This window comes from Falco rusticolus, chromosome 5, assembly GCF_015220075.1.
Source record: "Falco rusticolus isolate bFalRus1 chromosome 5, bFalRus1.pri, whole genome shotgun sequence".
NCBI lineage: Eukaryota > Metazoa > Chordata > Aves > Falconiformes > Falconidae > Falco > Falco rusticolus.
The window spans coordinates 83,764,498-83,785,809 of NC_051191.1; the positions used below are offsets into that span (position 1 = coordinate 83,764,498).

General features: G+C 47.2%; 2 protein-coding genes across 7 annotated transcripts; one reads left to right on the forward strand and one right to left on the reverse strand.

Annotated features, from left to right (window-relative positions):
* The first annotated feature begins 1,262 nt into the window (after positions 1 to 1,262).
* AICDA (activation induced cytidine deaminase) lies at positions 1,263 to 6,375 on the forward strand. Its single transcript, XM_037389791.1, has 5 exons — positions 1,263 to 1,270; positions 4,683 to 4,830; positions 5,337 to 5,607; positions 5,800 to 5,915; positions 6,212 to 6,375. The coding sequence occupies exons 1-5, from the start codon at positions 1,263 to 1,265 to the stop codon at positions 6,263 to 6,265; spliced, it is 597 nt and encodes a 198-aa protein (XP_037245688.1). The 3' UTR covers positions 6,266 to 6,375.
* A 1,974-nt stretch (positions 6,376 to 8,349) lies between these two features.
* On the reverse strand, positions 8,350 to 20,304 carry LOC119149208 (C->U-editing enzyme APOBEC-1-like). 6 transcript variants are annotated; one of them, XR_005104613.1, is made up of 6 exons: positions 20,122 to 20,304; positions 18,825 to 18,852; positions 18,074 to 18,462; positions 16,714 to 16,832; positions 14,482 to 14,657; positions 14,286 to 14,376 (listed from the first exon to the last, which is right to left on the reverse strand). XR_005104613.1 is itself a non-coding variant. In XM_037390234.1 (5 exons), the coding sequence occupies exons 1-5, from the start codon at positions 20,141 to 20,143 to the stop codon at positions 10,293 to 10,295; spliced, it is 573 nt and encodes a 190-aa protein (XP_037246131.1). In that variant the 5' UTR covers positions 20,144 to 20,303; the 3' UTR covers positions 8,350 to 10,292. The 6 variants fall into 6 exon arrangements, 5 of the variants coding, with proteins under 5 accessions (XP_037246131.1, XP_037246126.1, XP_037246130.1 ...); XM_037390234.1 differs by lacking the exons at positions 14,286 to 14,376; positions 14,482 to 14,657 and adding an exon at positions 8,350 to 10,307 and having other exon boundaries at positions 20,122 to 20,303; XM_037390229.1 differs by lacking the exon at positions 14,482 to 14,657 and having other exon boundaries at positions 10,319 to 14,376; positions 16,785 to 16,832.
* Between the last annotated feature and the right edge of the window lie 1,008 nt (positions 20,305 to 21,312).

Here is a 21,312-nt window from a genome sequence, read left to right on the forward strand (position 1 = left end):
ACTGGTTTCACACAGTCCTAGCATGCTGAAAGCCAGTAAAATTAATACGAAAAGTAAATCAAGCAGAGAAAAAAATATTAAGAACTACCCTAGCATAAGGTAAACAAAAACCCTGTTTCTCAGCCATAGAGGCAGAAACGGAGCAGAATGTCCCCCAGCTACCTCCTCAGCACCCTGCCCAGCCAGACCCGCTGCCCCCTCCCTTGGCTGTCCCCCAGCCCTGCAGAGGGGATGGGTGCCCGGCAGGGGCTGGGGGCGGTGATGGAGCACAGCCCGGGTGGCAGAGTGTGGTGTTAGCGGAGCAGAGCGTGTGCGTCCTGAGCGTGAGCCCGGGCGTGACGTGCAGCCGCACACGTGCTGGGCACAGCCGCCGGGTGGGGGGTCCCGGCAGCCACCCCAGCGCTGGCAGATCACAGTGCCGGTGCCATCTGCAACAGCAGGATCAGGCCCTGAGTCCTTCCCCGCTGGTCCTTTGCACACAGCTTTGCCATGCAGGCTCGCCACCGCTCCTGGCATGTCAGCCTGGCTCAGGCACCCATGGCTGCGTTCAGGTGCCAAAGCGGGGCCAGGTGCTCCCCGTCAAACCCCGGGCTCTCCGGAGCTGCGTCCCTCTCACTCCTTCCTTCGGCTTCTGTGTCGCCCCTCGCTGCCAAGCAGCTGCCGGGCCTTTCGGGGGGACACAGAGGAGGGGGAGGCCTGCCAGCACTTTGGCATTCCCTGGGCTCCTTCCAGCTGGGCTCTGCGGGCGCTGTGCAGAGCTCCCTCGGCGGGCAGGGCTCGTCACCGTCTCCACTGCACAGCTGCGTGACCCGGGGCCCGCAGGGATGGTGTGGTTTTGCCCACATTCACGTTAGCGGTACACGAGCTCCCAGGCCCCCCGCTAACCACCAGACAATGCTTCCTGCCTCATTATGTTATTGATAAAAATTCAGAATAATTTTGCAGGCAGGGAGGGCCCAGCGGGGAGAGCAGCGGGGGGGGAGGCAGCCAATGGGTGCTGAGCATCTTTCAGAACTGGTGCCCCTCCGCATCTCAACCCTCTGCTCTTCAGCTCCTGCAGCTCCAGGAGACCTTTCTAACTCCTCCCTCAACCACACCCCGATGAAACCCGGCGGGGGGGGGGGGGGGGTAGATAGGGGTGAATGGGGAGGGGACACAGGGGACAGCCCGCACTTCTGTACATCAAGTCAGAGGGGTGCACAGCCGGAGCCTGCGAGACAACCTCTCTGCAATCCCATCACCTGAGAGAGACCCTGGCAGTCATGGACAGGTAAAAGGAGTGCCTCCAGTTTCTTGCTCATATACGAAACAAGGGTCCTTCTCTTAGAATTAACCCGCTCCCCATTCAGTGCTCACTGTCCCTTTCACTGTTTGACTCAGTAACCTAACTCCCTGCCCCGTCCTGCTCTTGCATGTGCATCTCTGTGTCTCTCATTCTTTCTCTTTGACTGTCCGCCGCCCTGTACTCTTTTCCCTTTCTGTCATTTCTCTTTCTCATTACTATTCTCTGTTCCTTTTCATTCTTTTTCTTTTCTAGAAACAACAACAAAAAAAAGACAGCAGAAAGATGAATATTCAGATGCTATCTGCCACCTAAGCACCTCAATCCTTGCCCACTCTTCTCTCCTTATACACCTATTCTTTCTCTTGCAACAGATTTCTGTATCAGTCTCTTTCTGCTGCTCACACCCTTGTGCTTGTAAGCACAACCCGTGCCAGCACTGGACTGCTCTACTTGCACTGCCATTATGCTGCGAGCTAATTATTACTAATCACTCTCCACAATTGCATATCGTTCACACATTCAGGGGCCTTCACTCTGATTTGAGGATTGGCTTCATGGATCTTTATTTGAGGAGAAGATCTCTGTTCTGTCTACATCAGTGCCGGGTATAATCACAGCTCCTATGTCCTTGCTGCTTTCCCTTGAGCTATACTATAGCTATAGGAGTTGCTCATGTATCCAGCAGTTCGTACCTAACTGCACATCTGCTGAGTTGTTCTCCACAACATCTGTTAATTCATTGTTCTTCTTGTACCAGCCATGTTCTGAAATCCTCCCTAGCAAAAACCCCTGGGACAGTGAACTCCAGAGAGAATGGAAAATAGCAACTGATGTTAATGAACCATTTCTGGTTGAACAAAAAGCTCCTGTGACTCAAAATCGTTTTCACTTTGTTAGGACGGTGAAAAATAACTCAAGCGATCGTAATTTTCATTTTTCTGGGTTTTGGGGTCATTTCTTGTTCTTCACCGTTATTTGCATCCACATGCTGCTCTGCAGGGGCAAAACCACTGAATAGAGAAAAATGGGAAGAAGTAAGAAAACGGACAGTTAGAAGAAGAATCAGAAACATTTTGAAAGCAAATGCATTTGCCTAAAACTTCACAAAAAAGAGAAAAGGGAAAGCCTATTTTCCCTTAAATTTCTAATGTGTTGAAAAGCATTTTTCCTTGTGGGCTTTGATGAAACATCAGCATAATTGTCATTGTGTTTCACCTGGCTTATATGGTTCTTCAACGAGCGATTGCATTTTTCACAATTGCTCTGCTCTGTTTTCTGCGGTTGTGGCACCCCCCAGGTAAGAGCTTTGCAAGCCTCTGGCCTGTCGTACCTGCTCATTTCCCACATGATTCCCTGGGCTATCGTCTCTGGACAACCTGAGGATCAGTCACACATAGAAGGGGTGTCCCCTCTCCAGCACCTCTGTTACGGGGGAGAGTTTTTCCCACATCCCTGCAATAACACACGTCTAACCGGGAGAAGCCTGAGATGAATCACTGCTTGGCGGTTTTGTGAGGGGACCAACGTGTGTGTGTGTGTGTGTGTCTGTCTGTCTGTCTATTAGGGAATATACAAGCATGTTCATAACTGTGCAAATAGGGTGAATCTAAGGTGGTAGAGGAAGCAGGGTGGCTCTACGTGTAAGAAATAAATCAAAACTGATGATGAAGAACATGCAGTGGGTATGGGAAACACGCACCCAAGATGAACTGCCAGAGAAAGGGGTGATGAAATGCAGTGGGATCAGTTTGTGCTCTACTCCTGCCACAACCTAGAAACCCAGCAGAGCAGAGCCCTGGCAGTGCTTACAGCACAGACCTCCAAGAGCTGCCTGAGGCTCTTGCTGGGCTGAGTAACATGCCTAGAAGGGATGCTTTGCTCTCTGAGTGTGTGCAGGACTCTGCAGAGCCTTGTCTTCTCTATGGACTTTCTCCTAGCAGGAAACACGGCCACAACTCCCATGCGATCTACTGCTCCAGCAGCATGTCTGCATAGAGTGGCATAACTGAGTATGTGCGTGCTTGCTCTTTCTGTGTGAGCAGCACAGGTATTTTTGCGCTGCAGGCTGAGGGTGACATGGCAGAAAAGAGGATGTGTGCAGGTAGCTTCTCTATTCGTGGGACAATCAGGGTAGCCAGGGTGCTTGTGGGAAGAATACGTCTCTGGCGATGTGATGTGAGGTGCAATAGCAAGCGCTACAGGAAAGCAAAGCACGTGCACTCGGTAACAAAAGGCAAGAGGATGTGCGTGAGGACATGGATGAGTGAGCACCTGTGGTGCAGTGGCCACGTGTGAGGGTGCACAATGGACAGAACTCCTGGAGGAGCAGAGAGGATGGATGCCGCTGTTAGCTGGAGATTAAGTGCTTTGCAGTGCTCAAGTTTTATGGTGACATTGGCAAACAGATGAAGGGATTTTGCGTAAGAAACTTTTCCTTGCTTAGACTCTCAGATTTAAATTGGATTTAAATTCCTAACAAGCCTCAGTTCCCCTTTCCTACACCTCACTGGAGACTTCCCAGAAAACCCAGCTCAGTAGCACCTAAACCAACCCCACCTCCCTGCTGAGCATCAGTCTATCAGAGGGAAAAGATGACAGAGGGCATGATTATTTTTAACCCATTCAGTTCTGTTTTGCATTGGGGGAGGTAAGTATCTCACCTCAACGAACACAGCTGTTCTCAGCTGCCTATGTGCCTCCACTTGGCAGTGAGGCTGTTAGATATGGCTCGTGACTACCTTACCCTCCCCGCGCTCCTACTGCCTTGTCCCGGCAGGATCCCTGGGCATGGGAGCAGGCTCTTGCCAGTCTTGACATTTGTCTGATGGGGGAATGGTACGTGTGCCTGGCGGGGTGTCAGCGTGCCTCCCCCATTATATATTCTGTCAGCTAGTCTGTGGCGCCTTACCCCAGCCCCTAGCCCTGCACATTTTCAATCATACCCTCCTCAGTCTTCTCTAAAGAGGCTCTAATTCGATCCATCCCTTGCCCCAGTGGCTTTTCAGGGTTTCATACAGCAAAAATAATATTTCTTGATGACTGAACTCAGACACTCTCATCTTCCCAGGTCTTCTCAGACACTTTCATCCTTCTCCCTCATTGGTGTCCACCCTTTGGATATTCTTAGATATTTTCACACTCTACCCAGCCATAGTTGCTGTTTGACTAATCACTACTAATTCACTTACTGTTTCCACTCACAAGGTCAACTGCTTCATCCCCACAGTCACGTCTGCACCCTGTCCCTAACATATTGTATGCAAATCACTGGTGCTCTTCTCGTACTGAGAGGCCTGGACATGAGGAGGATATTTTTGGTGCTGAGCCCTCAGCAAAGACATGGCCAACTGCTGGATGCAGGGTGGGGCTAGTGGAAATTCTCTTTTGTCTTCTGCAGCCTCCTGATGAAAAGGAAACTATTCCTCTACAACTTCAAGAACCTGCGCTGGGCCAAGGGCCGGCGTGAAACCTACCTCTGCTATGTTGTCAAGCGCCGTGACAGTGCTACATCATGCTCCCTGGACTTTGGATACCTGCGCAATAAGGTACAGGGAACACCTTGGCATCTTGTTCTTACATCCATGCTGAGGTGCATGCAGCCCCAGTTGGCCTGGGGCAGCAGGGAAAGGAGGGCTGCGACAGCACCGAGGGTGCTGGCACACACGTCCATGAGCATGGACACTGCACTGGTGCGTTCTGTCTAGGGGATGCAGCCTCCAGGTAAACCTGTACTTTTTGCTACCTCCGAGTGTGTCAGCAGCAAGACCTCCATACTCCCTGCTGCTTTACCAGTCTACCTACTTTTCTGCTTGGCTCCCACACATTCCTCTCGTACGCACCTACACATCAGTGCGCCACTGAGCTTTTCTAGCCAGTCTTCCACTTGAGTACCACTGTGCCTTCTCCCTCTGAGTGCTGACCCTAGGACCTACCCCCAACGTTTTTTCTCCTTCCCTCACACCCTACCCAGCTCACTCTTCCCTCCTCACCCCTCTTACACCCTGCTCCCCCTCCCCGCCTCACTCCTTGCCCCTCTCCCTCTTTCATGAAGATGGGCTGTCACGTGGAGGTGCTCTTCCTGCGCTACATCTCAGCCTGGGACCTGGACCCAGGCCGCTGCTACCGGATCACCTGGTTCACCTCCTGGAGCCCCTGCTATGACTGCGCCCGGCACGTGGCCGACTTCCTGCGCGCCTACCCCAACCTGACCCTCCGCATCTTCACGGCCCGCCTGTACTTCTGCGAGGACCGCAAGGCAGAGCCCGAGGGGCTGAGGCGCCTGCACAGGGCCGGGGCCCAAATTGCCATCATGACTTTCAAAGGTGAGATGCGCAGGCGAGAAAGAGATGACGGAAAGCTAAGGGGGCTTGGGGAAACCCAGCAGGGTGGGAGAAGCTGGGACAAGGAGCCCAAGAAGAGAACGGCAGGATGTGATGACCTAGTATCCTAGGAGAGGTCAGTGTCCTCTCTGGGGCAGGCTTGAGCACCCTGTAACTCCCCCGTGCATTGCACAGATTACTTCTACTGCTGGAACACATTTGTGGAGAACAGGGAAAAGACATTCAAAGCCTGGGAAGGGCTGCATGAAAACTCTGTCCATCTGTCCAGGAAACTTCGACGAATCCTCCTGGTGAGGGCCAATTTTCTTTCTCCTTCCAGTGTCTCTTCCCCTCAGCTTCTTCCTCTCTTCCTCACTCTTGTTCCTTTCTGCTCTAGCTGCCCATCTCCGCCATCTGCCATTTCATTCATTCCTGTCTTCACTTTCCACATCCCTCATGCCTCTCCCCTGAATTCCTTCATATCTGCTCATTCTCTTCCCCTTCTTCCACCTTTCATCCCATCTCCTGCGATTCCTTCCTCCTTCCCCATCTTCATAGGTTCCTGCTCACTTGACAACTGACCTACCATCTATATTTTGTCCTGCAGCCGCTGTACGAAGTAGATGATTTGCGAGACGCCTTTAAAACTCTGGGACTTTGAAGTGAAAGTCATCATCAATCAGAAGACTTTACAAACACTTGTTCTTTGATTTCCAACTCTCTCCTTACAACAGATCTTTCTCTTCTTGCCTCTTTACATCTTTCTTCCTTCCAGCCCTGTGACTAGAGATAAGACTATACTTACTTTTTCATTTCCAAGGAGAATTAGGCTGATCTTCTAAAGACACATTCCCCAGACTCACACCTCATCCACTGCTAGCTGGGAATAGCCAGGACTGCAGTGACACTGCCAGAGAGCGATTTGCCCTCCCTCAGTCCCTGCAGAGCTAATTCAGGTGGTCCACTAAATGGAGTTCTGGGTTTAGCCTTGCCCAGGTGGGAGCAGGCGGCCCGCAAAGCCGTTTGTGCGAGTGTGTTCTCACTGGCACTGCACGCACCGCACTGGATTCGTGAGGGCGTCGGGGAGCGTGTCTCCTGGCTCCTCGAGCTGCACTACACTGAGCTGCTCTGTGTCCTCCCCTGTGAAACGGTTTCTTTGTCCTTCTGGATGTGGGTAGGAAGTTGAAAACCATCACTATTTAAGGGGTATAGCCTATGTCCTAACAGCAAAATTGGCTGGTTATTGGAAAGCTCAACTGAGAGTATTGAAGTGAGTCCTGGACAGCCCAGGTAGCTCAGCTTGCAAACTTCCCTTGAAGCCAGCAGGTTTTCTAGGTGGGTTGTGTGCAGGCCCGGGCCCTGTAGTGCCTCCTGCCCAGAAAGGAAGAAGCTTCAGTAGCTGTGGGTCCAGGTTTCGTGACCTAGGAGAGGTTGAAACTAGACAATAAAAGGCTAAAATGAAAGCAGAAGATTTGATGGCCAAAATTTTCAAGTGTGAGCTGCAATTTTGGGTGTCTAGCAAGATATTTCCAATGCAGAAATAGGAAGTCCCCTCAACCTCTATTAATTCTGATGAGAGCCGTGGCAGCTCAGGGTCAGTACTGATCAGTGCGTGGACATCCCACCCAGCCAGGAAAGGAACCACCAAGGCACCTCACCTCTGCAATGTCTTTCCAGCGTACATCTACTGGAAAACACACTTCATTTCCACATTGCATTGTCCCTCAGATTCAATTTCTCATTCGTGTAGGCTGAGGCTGTGGCGTTTTAGATGGTGTGTTGACATCCAGATCAGTTACCATGTGTTTCTTCACACACCTCAGGGAGGAGCACCACAGCTCTCACTTCTGGAGTACTTTTCATCCACTGAGCATTTCCTCTTAGATCAGACCTGCAACAAACTCCCTCCCTAGCCAGGTGTCCTCTGCTGGAGGCACCTTACCAATACCACAGTGTTCTGTTTTTTCAGGCATTTTATTGCCCATAATATGGCCAAATATGACTAGTTGGTGACTGGACTGAGAGCTGACCAGAAAAAACAGCTGGCATGAGCAAAGCTTTACAGCCTGTAGATAGGTATCTTCCATAGGGGGCAAAATCAAAGCATCCTTCTGCCTGGCAGTCACTGTGTTTCCACTAGAGGACACCATCAGCACCTCGTCTTGGGGACACAGTCTTTACCAAGCTGAAGATGCAGGTTCCTAGTACATGCCCACTCACCACTACCTTCCCACTACCTAAATTACAGATGGATCGTCCTCTGCAGTCTAACCTCCTGAGGCTTTGCCAAGGCTAAGTGTTTCTGTCCCACATTCTGAGGGTGCTCTGTCATTTCCTTCATGATGGCTGTGAATTCTCTGCTCCATCCTGTTCCGCTTTCTGGACAGGCTGGAGGCTCCTGTGTTGCTCCTCAGAACACCTCCTCCGGTGGTAAGCCAGCCGCCGGAGGACAGCAGAGAGACCTGCTCCCACAGTGCCTCCTCCTGCTAGGAGAGGTCACAACTGAGTGCGTCACAAGCTTCCTACAGCTTCAGGCTCCTGAGACACTCTCAGCTCGAGGAATTTCAACCAGGAACAGCAATGAGAGTTCTTTGCAAAGCATTAATTTGCAAGCATGGCGTTGTATATTTGTTTGATATGGTGGATATTATTTATATAAATAAAGGTCTTACAAATGAGCATCTGGTTTTGTCATTATTTTGGTACCATGTGGATGAGGGAAGTAGAAGTTGACACAAAGGATTGACGTGTCATATATGCTTCCTGATTTCTGGAGAGAAAATCTGGCACTATCCTATTAAACTGTCTTTAGCCTTTTCACCTGGAACTTTGAAGCTGTGGACACTGTCATCCAGAAGATCAAGGCAGATAAAGTGTTCAGGCAATAGGTGCTTCAGAAATACTACCAAAAATCTGTGACGTAAATGCTAAAGTCATTCAAGATGCTTCCGTCATTGATTGCAAACCTGTCATTCTCATTCATGACTCCTAATTGACCAAAGTGGACAGAGAAGTGCTGACCCAACATACTTTACAAAACAAGAAGAGAAGCAGAGATGGAAAAAAGGTCTCAGTCTTGCAACCTTTGGTATTGGCCTGTACAACATCATTGTCCTTCTCAGTGAAATTGTTGGAGAGCTACTAGAAAAAGTAGCATTTTCTAAAAAAGCAGTTGAGACACCAGCTTCTGATTAAATGTTGACAAACATTAAGTTGAAGATACTTGTTGAAAACTTGTTGAAACAGGACAACTGGTAACGTTATACAATAGGAGAATAAATGCAATGAGAAACATGCACTGCATTCAGAATGCATCCTACGTTGCTTCTTCTGAATCTAAAGCAGACTGAATTCAGAGTGGACTGTTCAGCTAATCTATGTGATTTAGCTATAGGAATTTAACTCTTCTGCTGTAGAGTCTTTTTAATGGTACTTTTTCCATTCTCAAATACCAATACTAGCTATCGTAAGCTATTCTTTGACTTGGCATTACTAATTAATTCAACCTCAAACGCATTAGGTGTCTCTGCCAAGAGTACCTCCCTGGAGGATGACTGTTATACGGTGACATTATTTTTTAAGCCTAAATTTTTTTTACTTGCTTTGTAGACTGTGTGTATAGGGAACATTTCTCTACTGCTTATATACTCCTGAGTACCACTTACGTTTACAGCCTTACTGAGATAGTGGCTGGGCTGTTCAAGGTGTCTCCTTCCTTTATATGCACCTGGGAAAAAGCTAACCCCTCAAGGGAACTGTGGCAAATATAGCTCAGGCCCCATCGCCTGAGCCGTGGGAAATGGGGGCTTGTGATTTCTGGAAGGGTATTTCCTCCCAGGACTTGGGGAACAGCCAGAGCAGGGGCCCATGGTGCTAGCTGAAAACCTCAGTCTTACTTGGTCCAACATCCCATGGTTTGCAGCGATGAACAAGGCACAGATTCATCTGAATAGCTGTACAGCTGCTGCAGCTGCTGCCCCGAGCCTTGCTTTCCACGAGTGTGCCCGCCTCCCCATCCTCTTGTTACTCACACCCTAAGGACTGCAGCCACAACGAACAACAGGATACAAAAGATTTCCTAGCAAATCTGGCACAAACACGAGCTTTTGCCAGACCTGCCCCTGTGGCTGGCTGTGTAACGTTTTGGGTGGGTTTTGCACGCTCAAGCTGTACACACAGTTAACTGAAAGCACACCTTCATTAGGGCACAGGCGCTACTGAAAACCATCCTGCCCATGGGCTGGGGGCAGCTCCTTCGTCCTCGCTGAACATCATCCTCTGCGGCTCTGCACGCAGCCACCTGCGTAGCAATCGGACCCTCGGGTCACATCCAGTCTTATGGCAACTGACGTGTGCTTTGTCACCCAGGGCTGGGATACAAAGACCCCCCTGCTCTGTGAAAGCTCCAACTCTGCACCAGGGCAAGGTTCAGGGTTGGTTTTTGATAACGGGGGAAGCAGGATAAACAGGGAATGGGATGGTTACTGGTACAGTGTGGAAAACTGGGCATGGCTGCCATCTCCTGGTGCACGGGGGTGTCTGGGACCCTTTACAAGGATGCTGGCTGAAGGGATGTTCCTTGCTGCAAACAGCTCCCAGAGTCCGGCTCTCAGCAACCCCCAGAACATACCCATCGAAGATCAGGACACTGACATCATTCCCACAGCTGCACACAGCATTACTCCAGGTCAGTACACAGCATCCTTGGACATCACATTGCAATAATAAGAAACAGATTACCATTAAACAATGCAAAGACACACTCCAGGCCCTTGCAAATACAAGGGGGATTTTCAAAGCACGTCATGCTTCCCCACACCCCCCTGCCTTCTCCTTCCCCCACTTGCTCTCTCTCCCTCATGCTGGTACTTGGAAACCAGGACAGAAAGGAGCTTCAGGGTCTTAGAGTCCAGTGCCCTGCTACTTGCCCCTTTAGGAGTTTTTAGCCTAGATGTATTCATGTCCAACATTGTCCTCTAGCTCGAGTCATTTTTTCTCCCCTCCCTGGTGCTGACCCTTTGGTGTTTCTATGAGCAGAAATTTCATTATTTAATCACATATGTATTAAATATTTGCAGTGATGGAAATCAGATTTGGTTTGCAGAAGAAACGTGGAGGGGTTTGGCACCGAAGAGACTGTTCTGACAATGCCAGCAGTGATAAGCAGAGTCTCAGAAGGGGAAGGAGAAAGCAGGTTGCTGCAAGAGCCGGGGTCAGAGCAAAAGGGTAGGCACCAAACTGTGGTAAGTAATTTGAAGGCTGCCTTTGGCTTTTAAACCTATGACTTTTGTCATAGGCAGGTTTCCCTTCAGGCTTCCAAACCAACACCAGATACAGCTGAAAGACCATTGCTGTTGCTGCTGTTGTCGTTATTATTGTGAAGCAGACCAGTGGAAGGACTGATGTGACTGTCAAAGGTGCAGGGCTAATGCTGACAGAGGTCACCTTCCTGCCTAGAAGGGGCCCGTCTCCTCACACGGGCGAGTGCACCCAAGTTCCAGGGCAGGGAGGATGTTGATGTCTCCACGTTATAATCTTGTTATTAAATCACAGTTAAGAACTATCCTACTCTACAAGCTGGAACAGTGTTTTTACCAGTCCAGAGGGACAGAAGGGGGTGAGAGCAGACCCGCTGTTCTGCGGTTACCTCTATAGCCTAGCAGTGTGGTAGATTCACCTCCACAGCCTAACACACCAGTAAGGGCACAGCAGGGATACAGTAGATTACAGGTTCACTCTGGCCGCTGAAACTGGTGTAAAAAACTTCACTGGGCTGTCTTGGAACTGGCATGCTTCCAAAAGGACCAGAGGAAAGTTTGTCCTCCTGCCTTCAGTGGGAAAGGGCTGAGCCTTCCGTGAAGAATCATACACACCGGCTGACTCATAAAGGTGAGTGTGCGCACTTCAGTTAATCCAGGCACTTCTGTGCAGCTGAATGACTTGGTGATGCCCAGAGCTGACACCAGCAGTAGCAGAACTGTGACCCACAACAGGGATGGGGATGCCAGAGACCTCTGCTTCATTATGCCCCGGTGTGCAGCTGTAGCAAGAGACTGTCCCCAGGAGGAGGTGTGACGGGGAAGGTGGAGGCAGCAACCTGTGACTGAAGTGTTCACTTCAGAGTCAAGGCTCCACTGTGAGTACGTCACCATCTCTCACACTGCCTCGTTCATCATTTCTGCTTTATCAGGTGTCCTCTTGCTCCCTTTGAGATAGCCCTACACATTACAGGACCGTCACCGCTGTAAAGTTCTTGCCTAATGGGCTAGGATTGCTGCAGTGGGTGTCTGCACAGGGCTGTGCTTGCTGGTTTATGTCCTTTTTCACCTCCCTATATTTACAGTATTAACTTTCTGACTCTTGCTTCCCAAACAAATGTTTTAATTTGCTGTCCCCTGTATTTATGCGGTTTTCTGTCCAACTTTTTGTTTGTTTGTTCCTCCTTTGTAGAAGAGCTAGTCAGTCTTGCTACGGGTCCCAAAAGAGAAACACAGCAGCAATGGGTTCCTGAAAGAGAAATACTAGGGAAGAGAAGAACAAAGTGAGAAGGTGCAATACTTCTCATCTGACACAATCACAGGCCCCAGCTCTCTTCAGCTCTTCCTAGGCCAAATGCGGTTTCTGAGTATTCAGTAGCCCTTTCTGAAGCATAAGCAGCTACATTGCTATTCTGAGAAAGGAAATGAAGCAGGTTCTTGGAGATAGCTGAAAGCAGGAACAGCATTTTATGGATGCTTGAACAATTCCAGCTGGAGTGTGATCAAGGTCCCGTGGCCCTACCCCAGTACAAGTGAGTCCAGACAAGAGGGGTGAACCAGAGATATACCCATTTGCTCCATCCTTTCCAAAGTCAAAGTCTGACTGCATATTAATTTTAAAGTACAGAAACATAGTGGCACCTGCCAGCATTTTTTGGTTATTTCATGTGAACTAGCAATGTGTCAGTAATTTCCACACTGCTACGGGTAAAGCCTGCTTGGTGCTATGCTAAGCTGTGAGCAAGATTCTATGATGTTTAAGTATTTCTGGCAAGAGACACAGATTGGTCTTCAGGTCTTGCAGATTTTCTTAAAATGTAAGAGCTTCCATTTTGTACTGGCCATGGATACTACATATTGTTGTATAGCTTTGTGCTGTTGTACTTTGTAGATTCTCAGATGGAATTCAGCTAACTTCTGTGGCATAATGAAGTTTCAAAGTAAGACACAAAGGAAGGTGTTTGTAGATATATATATGTTGATTAGGCTCAAATCGAGCTGCCACGTTCCACAGCAGACCAGTAATTTACAAGTTACGTTGCGGAATGATTATGGACCTTGGTGTACTCAGCTGCATGTTGATCAAGTGATTTGATTTCTCCTTAAGGAAATAAAGACTTAACACTAAAATGGCCAGAAAGAAAGCATATGATATCCAGCCTGAGGTCCTGGACAGGGGGAAAAAAACTTTAGTCATGCTATACATTGCTTGGAGTAATTTTATCTGGTTAATGTAGGAAACACTCACCAGCCAGCTGCACTCAGCTTTAGGTACTCTCTTAGACAGCAGGAGCTGGAGCTGCTTCCTCAGCTTGCAACTTTTCTGGCTGTCTTGATTGTCTGCTAAACATCCGGAGACTGACATGGCCAAAGGATGCCATAAGCCTTAATCAGCTAGAAGAGATAGGCAAGGTTCCTACCAGCCCCTGCCTTATTCTTCAAATAATCATTTGTGCCTGCATGTTGCAGATCCCGGTAGCGGCACATTCTCCGGTGGGATCACACAATGGGCCTCCTGCTTGGAGCGGTTGAGAATCGTGAAACATGGAGCTCCCAACATGATTCATTCAGATGTTTTGCATTATTTGCAGTGCAAACTGAAAACTGCTGCGAGGCCCAGCACACCTGTATCTTCTTTTTGCCTTCTGCCTGTAGAGAGAGCTCAGAGCTTTCAATACCTCTTACCTCACCATTCCACTCAGTGTTTCCAGCTGGAAAAGCAGAGACTTTTTGCTGCGTTCCCCAGGTTGCAATGAACAGCTAGGACTCCAGAGTGTGGAATTACATGGGAAGGGTATGTGCCGAGGAACAGAACAAGAAAAGCAAAGTTTTCACAAAGTTGACATTTTCCCTTTTATTCTGTTGTTTCTACAGTCATAAAAAATAGGGAGAATAAAACCTTAAAATGAAGCAATATAATCCTTAGCAACATAATTGTATTATATTGTAATAAAAGCAGTAATATTATAATATTACATAAGTACTGTAATAGCATAAAGTATTTTTTGAAACATACACACATAGCCATAAAAGTGATCTTCATAAAAAATTCTCAAAAGCAGAATACATTGCTCCACTTCCTTCTTTGGAACAAATCAGAGCATGAAAAGTGTTACTCACTGGCCTCTCACGAAGGTACTCAGAGAATCTAATTGCAGAATCAGCAGACATTAAAGGCCTGGTCCTGGGGCATGGTCTCCATCCCCACTGGACTCTTGGGAAACCTTGTAAAGACCCAGAGCACTATGTCCTGGCTGCCTGACTGCATCATCCACACTTCCTGATGGCTTCTCATGTGCTCCTTCTGCTGTGTCCAATACTTAGCAATGCCTAGCCAGTGGTAAAAGCCTTCTCTAGTGGCAGGATGAAGCTCATCGTTCAAGGCTGTTGCAGAAAAAACTGCTAGGGAATGGCTTTTCCAGTCTTGAAAATAACGGTTTGATGCACAGAGTAAGCTTGAAAGCATGCTGCTGATGCTTGTTAGTATTCAGTTCCCTGGCAATGGCGGAAGCCCCTAGCAGGAGGAAAGAATGCAAGCATTAAAAATTAGATGCCAAAAACTTAACTTGTCTCTTCAGTATAATCCAGAGTTTGAAAATACATCAGAGAAGGCTCTGACCTATCTTCAGCATGTTAGGTAATGTCCCTTTGGGCACAGCTTTCCAGACAACAGCGTAGCACCTCAGAATTTACTGTGCCATGTAAACCCCTCCTAGAAAGACAGACCACTCAGAAACAGGAGCATTTAAAAGGCGGCAGTTGCATAGCTGAACGCAGGGGAAGTGGAGCTAGATCCTGTGGGAAGGCAGAATTTCGGGGGTTAGAAAGACCTTCTAGAGGTGTCTAGTCCAACGAACAACACGTTTGTGGTGTGGATAACTCCAATGCTAGATCTGGTAGCTCAGAGGGAAGTTCTCAGTGTGTCCAGGGATGGTCTGACAGCCTCTGTGGGCACCCGTTGCAGTACAGCACTGCTGTCAGGGGAGACTTTCTCTTTCTGCCCAGTTGGAATTTCCCTTGTTGCAGCTTGTGCCTATTGCCTCATTTTCTCTCTGTTCAGCTTTGAGGAGAGTCCGGCTTTGTCTTCACTGCCTTTATGTAGTGGAAAACCGCAGTTAGATCCCACTTATCCTTCTTTTCTTTAGGTCTAAACCAGCTGGTTCCCTCAGCAGGGCAAGTGCTCCAGCCCCCTATTGCAGTGGCACTCCACCAAACCCTCTCTGGTTCCTCAGCGTCTTATACCAGGGAGGCCAGGACTTGAAATAACGGTGTGTATTTCTCTGAAGCATGTTGCTGGGACACACTCTCCTCATCACACCTCTGCATAATTAGTACAATGGGGCTGGGTGTTCACAAGGGCTGAGCACCTACTCCTTCCCATTCCTTCTACGGAGGATCGGTGGTTGGTCAGAACTACTGATAATGCGCCTTACTCAACTTCATTTTAGTGGTGGCTTGAGTTTGGCTGAGACAGCAAAGTCATGGAGCAAGTGCCTGACTACCAGCATGAGTGTCCCGGTGCCAGCTTCCTAGCCACCAGCATTCTGCAGTAATCCCACGGGGTTGCCAGGGCACAGGGAGGGACAGGTCATTTGTTAGCTGGCTTTTTAAAACCAAGAACTGAAGGGCATATTCGCCTTGTACCGCTGCCCAGGGAACTGTGCTGAGTCAGCTGGAGTTTGTCAGTACTCACAAGCATTTAGCAGACAGCTCTGTTCAGCTCCCTGCTAAGCATCACACTCTGCATTTAATTGTGCATCAGCTGCTAAATTATTTAATCATCTCAGACATTAGGGTACTCAGGAAGGCTGAAAGCCAAGGGAAAAATGTCTCCTAAACAGTTACATTGCATTAACTACTTAGATCAGCTGATTGGATGATGCCACTGACTGTGCATCCTTCACCTGAATGTCTTAGACAGAATTAGAAAGGTCAGTTCCTGAGGTATTAAAAGACCTACATAAAGTTTGGGATGGATAGAACTAAAATGAAGTATATGAAGCGTATACCTTTTCCTCATCAGAAATAGAACAAGGCATTCATAGCATCCTACAAACAGCTTAGTTTTTCTTCTTCTAGGCTTTAAGCTCCTGCCTGTATTATGTAGTTCTGTGCATTCCTTCCTCTGTCTCCAGTGGTCCATTCCACTAGCCCCAGTGCTACATATTGGGACCAGTCCAAGCAAGAACTTGCTTGCCCCACAAAGGGTGACTGAGCCAGCAAGTTAACTCCAGTCCTAGTCTTCTCTCCTGTTCAGTAGACCACCTTCTCTTTCCTATATAGTAGGATATCAGACCATACAAGTAACTTCTGCAGTTGTATGGATTGCAAGAAATGGGGAATGCAGATCTATTACACAATACTCTTACGCGTAAGCTTTGATCCTGAAAGGGAATCCACCCATCCAGGCTTTTGAACTTGCTCAGAACTTAAATCAGTGGCCCTGTCTTGGGAGGCAAAAGGAGTGTACTTGAATCATGTTTACACAGCTGAAGGAGCTTTCGGGATTGAATAGCTCCGGTAAGCTGCAAGCTAATGAACTTGTGGCTGATCCATGTAAAGGCTTAAAATTATTTACCCTTTCCTTTGTAAAAAATGCTGAGAGTATGTATTGCTTTTAGTATTGCTTAATCTCTTCTCTACTCCTGGCCACAAAAGCACAATGTAACAACAGCATAGCCCCTTGGCAATCTCTTGCCCACTTGGCCCTCTGTTCATGCAGCATCAAGCCCACGCTTGTTTTTCATACTATTGTTTCTGCCCACACCATTACCAGGACCCGCCAAACCTCTTTTTCCTAGGATTTTGCATTACTTTTCACTCTCAGCATTTTATTCAAGTGCCTACTAACCAAAAGGATATGAGACAGCTCTGTTGAATTCAGAAAGATGTATGAAGCGAAGCTCAAGGGCCAATAATCACCTTGTCCATGTTCGTGTGCAACAAATGTTTTCCAGCAGTAACTGTAGTCTGAGAAGAGAGATACTCAGTCACTCCTGATGAAAGACATGCCCATTTCTTTCTGCATGAATATTTTAGCGAGTCACTTTTTTCTCAGTAAAACAATGCTAAATGAAGATATTAATCTGAGGGTATTCACACAAGGGAGCAATGATGACTTGCAACTACACAAATAAGTTAGTGGAAAGAGGAACCAAAACTCTACAAATAGCAATAGGTCGAAAAAGGAGAATTGCCGGAGTGAGAGAGATTACTACAGAGGCTTGGGCAACCCGTGTCACAGATAGCACACCAGGACATAAAGCCAGAGCACATTGGCCAAGGGAGAAGTAATCAGTGAGTGGCAGGCTGCTTCGCTGGTAGGGACTGGGAAGGGAAGTGGCACATGCAATCAGGGCTGCTCAGGCATGTCTTTTGGCAGACTTGCACTTGATCACAGAAGCTTTGGGTAAGACAATAAACTTCTTGCTTCAATCATGAATCTGTCTGACTTATCTCAATGATCAAGGAAAACCTGGAGTGAACACCCTAACATTTAGCAGTTCATATTGATCTTAGTGTTGATAGGATGGCCGGAGCTCCTGTTAGTGCTCTGGTGGTGTAATCCCAGAGACAGATTCCCCAAGATAAGCAATGTCCCTTAAGTTCACATTTGACATGGTAGGTTTTGTAGCCGCACACTCCAGTAGTAAGTACCCAGGCAGATATGTGAGAAAAATCTCTTCAAATGTTCATTACTTTCTGTAGCTACTTGTCTGGACTATTTTTATAGCCAAACATTGACAGGCAAGGAAGATGCACATACAAAAAGACATACATGGAAGACATGTAATCTGTGATGCATCATCTGAAAGTCTCTTTTAGATACGTCTCCTTCTTTTCTCCAGCTATCAAGGGAAACCGCTTACTTGCTGCAGCTGGCAAGCTGATTTGCATATATATGCTAAGAGGGATGGGTTCTATCTCTATCTTATGGGCAGGCTTTTTCACTGTACATAAAGAAGGCATGGATGGCTAAAGAAAGACATAACTGTCCTTGTTCAGATTTGGCAAGAGGAAATGACCATGCTGGTCCTGCTGCTGTATGGGACTGGGGAAGAAATAAGGCAGAGGAGAGTGGCATTTTTGCACTCTCTAGTCCTCTCCAATGCCAGCCATCACTGCTATTACAAAGCACAACTGCTTGAGAGTGCACATAATCCCAGAACTTTCCATCCAACCTAGACAAAGCCAAAGAGTAGTTGAGTTACCTGCAAGATTCATGATACGTATAGCGACTCCTGTCAGTGCCAGGTTCCTGAGACCTTGCCGGTTACGGATATCCAGGTGCTTGAACAGCTTGGCTGCATATATTTCCAAGGTCACATTGGGATGTACCCTCAGGAAGTCCAGAATTCTTTTGGAGCATTTCCCACAGGGCGTAGTAGATAGGACCCAGGTGATGGAGCAAGAAACTGATGGCGTGGCCTTGAAACAATTTTCCAAGAAGTTGACTTCAGCATGTTGGCTAGAATTGTTTGAGCACCAGTTCCTCCAGATGGTACCTCTCCTCCACCTGATTTCATACAGCAGGTAGACCACTTCTGGATGGTGATCAGGCAAATAATTTCTTTTGAAGTCATTTGGCTGTATCTTCCACCTGTGACAAAAGTACTAGCAGTGCAATCATCCCAACACTTCAGTGATGTTTGGTCACATTGTGCAACTCTCAACATCAGCCAAACCTCCCATTCTCAGCCTTTCCCATCACAAATGAGCAGCTTGGAGAACTGCAGTCTAATGATCTAACCCACAGCACCTCCTTGCAAGATGTTGGGAGTGTAAGCAATCCCATCACCACTCTCAGATCAGAACTGGTCAAAGTAGTAAGATAACTGGAAAGGACGATCAGGGAACAGGATGGTAAGAGGAAAAGAAAGCACAAGGCTTCTTAGCTTTGCCTGTCTCTAGAAATTGCTATTGGTCCCAGGCAGCACATGGTGATAGAGCTGTAAGTCTTACCCTTGGTTGTTCCTTCTGGGTGCAGGATCTATAAAGAAAAGATTTGTGAATCACTTGGGATAGTAGATCAGAAAACAAAATTTCCTCTGCACCTTCTGTCCCGGGCACTTTCAGTCTATACACTCCCTGCACAGTAGGATAGCCACTCTGGGATGCAGGAATGGTGGAGTTCTACCTGGGAACTCACGGTTGTTTAAGCTATGCTGTACATGAACCCTTGCTCAATTTAACACATTAGAGTTGATTGTGATCTCACTCAAGTTTAACTTCACTGGTTTCAGCAGTACCGTGTCTGCTTTTCCCTGACTAATTGAAGAGCAGAGTCAAATATCTTCTCCCTTTGTATCTTCCAAACACTTCTACTAGGCAAAACTTTAGCTATTTTCCTGTTGGTACTCCTAATGTCAATCTAGACAAAAACATTTTCACAGCCAAGGGTTCCTCCTTTTCTTAGTATGAAACTGTTTCAAAAGCTGATAGAGGTTTTATCAGTGGCAAGGAAAAAATACCAGTGCAGAAAGGAGGGTGATTTCTAACAAATACCTGTGGGGTGGCATCAGAGACCTGTCTAATTATACACACTGTATCTCTCATAGTGGCAAAGAAGCTTGACCCTATGACTCCTTCATACCTTCCCAGCTGAAGTTTCTAGATGAAAACAATTGCAGATGATCAAAGCTAGTTATTTCTTTTGTAAAAGTCCATCCATGGCAAACTTAAGGAACTGAGAACACTCGTTTTGTTGAAGAAAATAATTAATTTGCTTAGAATTAAATACTAAAGGCACTTTTCCATAGCTCTTGGCCCTTCAAATGAGGACTTTTGAAATATACCCAGTGAAATTACATTTCAGCAGGAATAAAATAGTCTTCCACATCAACAGAGACCTGATCAGCTCCTTGCACAACCTTATTGCACTGATAGTTTAAAAGGCATTTTCTAGTTTTTTATTGCATTAAAAACAAAATAAGTGAAAAGATAAGCCAACTAATTTACTCCATTCTTAATTGCCTTTGAGATCTCTTTCCACATCAAGAGGTCTTTTGGCTTTTGAACTCTTCCTGCCTAATGTCACATCAGGGTTAACATCAATATTTTGAAGCTGAACCTAAGACTCAAGGTAGAGTAATGCATTCAAACAGATAACACCCACAAATCCACACAAAGTGTCTCCTGTGTACCTTCACGTGCCAACACACACATTTGTCTGTACCCACCTGTTCCTTAGATATAACTACAGTAAATAGCTACACTGAACATGGAGAAATAGACCAGCTTTTCACACACATGTACTTACCTCTGTCAGTGACAGCAGCCATGGGTAATTCTCAATCTGCCACCTCTTGGATGATGGATGCGCCTTTATTGGTCGTATGTTTGTTTCGGTTTCTATTCCCAAAGACTGAAATCCGGGTGTCAGTAATGTTGCTCAGCCGAATATTTCCTCATGGTGACTTGCTTTTACGCAAATGAACTATCCCACTGAGTGAAACAGAAAGTAAGATCCTGGAAAAAAAAAAAAAAAGACTGCAAAAGAGTGGGTCTGGGGATGTAGATAAAGTTGCCTGCTAGAAGCTGGAGTTATTTGATGAGCTGTCTTTTTTGCAGTGCAGGACTGGAATTGTAATTCTTTATTACCGCTAGCCCCCGAGCAGAAAAGTAACTCTTCTCTGGTCACCCCAATGCACCAAGAGAGAAAGAGCATCTACACAAATGGCATTAAGTCACATAGCTGTGGCGTGGCAGACAACTTTTCTGGCACTTAGATATATCATCAGAAAGTTGAGCAGAACCAGGTGGAGTGGGAAACAGACGTCATCTGCAAAGGCTTGTGCTTTTATGGATCTCCAGCAGGTGGTGACGGTTACTGCCATTTCCCTTCATGGGACCATTCTGTGGAGTTCCAAGGACCACTCGTGCACCCTTGAACCTCAAGCAAGGAAGATCCTCAATGTGTGTGAAGGCACATTTACAGCTGTGGGCAGCGACTGGGGAGATGCTCAAGCTAACTCGAAGCAAGCTGCCCAGCCTCCAGGAGAACTATGGTGGTGGATAGCTTATTGTGGGGGAACACCCAGATATTTATGAAACTTCACAACAGAGAAGAGCTCTGTACTCATGTGGACGCCTTGGAACCAGGACCTGAACCAGCATGTGAGTATCTGCAGAAGCTATTAGTCATGGCAGTGCAGTTCACTGGTGTAAAAGGAACAGACTTTTTCCAATGTCCTGAGAAATCTGCTCAACATTGTGCACTGGGCCTCACCTTCCTGTGATCCATTCTGTAACTCACACAAGGTGCAGCAAAAATTATTTCCCATTTCACCTGAAAAACGAGTGAAACAATGCTATGCTAGTTGCTAGTGAGAAGCTTTCCTCTGGCTGACACACCCCAAACTGGCTTGCAGAACAAAAGGATTACAAAAGAATTCTTCGCACGGCTTAGCTAGAAATGGCTGTGCTAAGTCAGTTTCTGTCAGAATTCCCC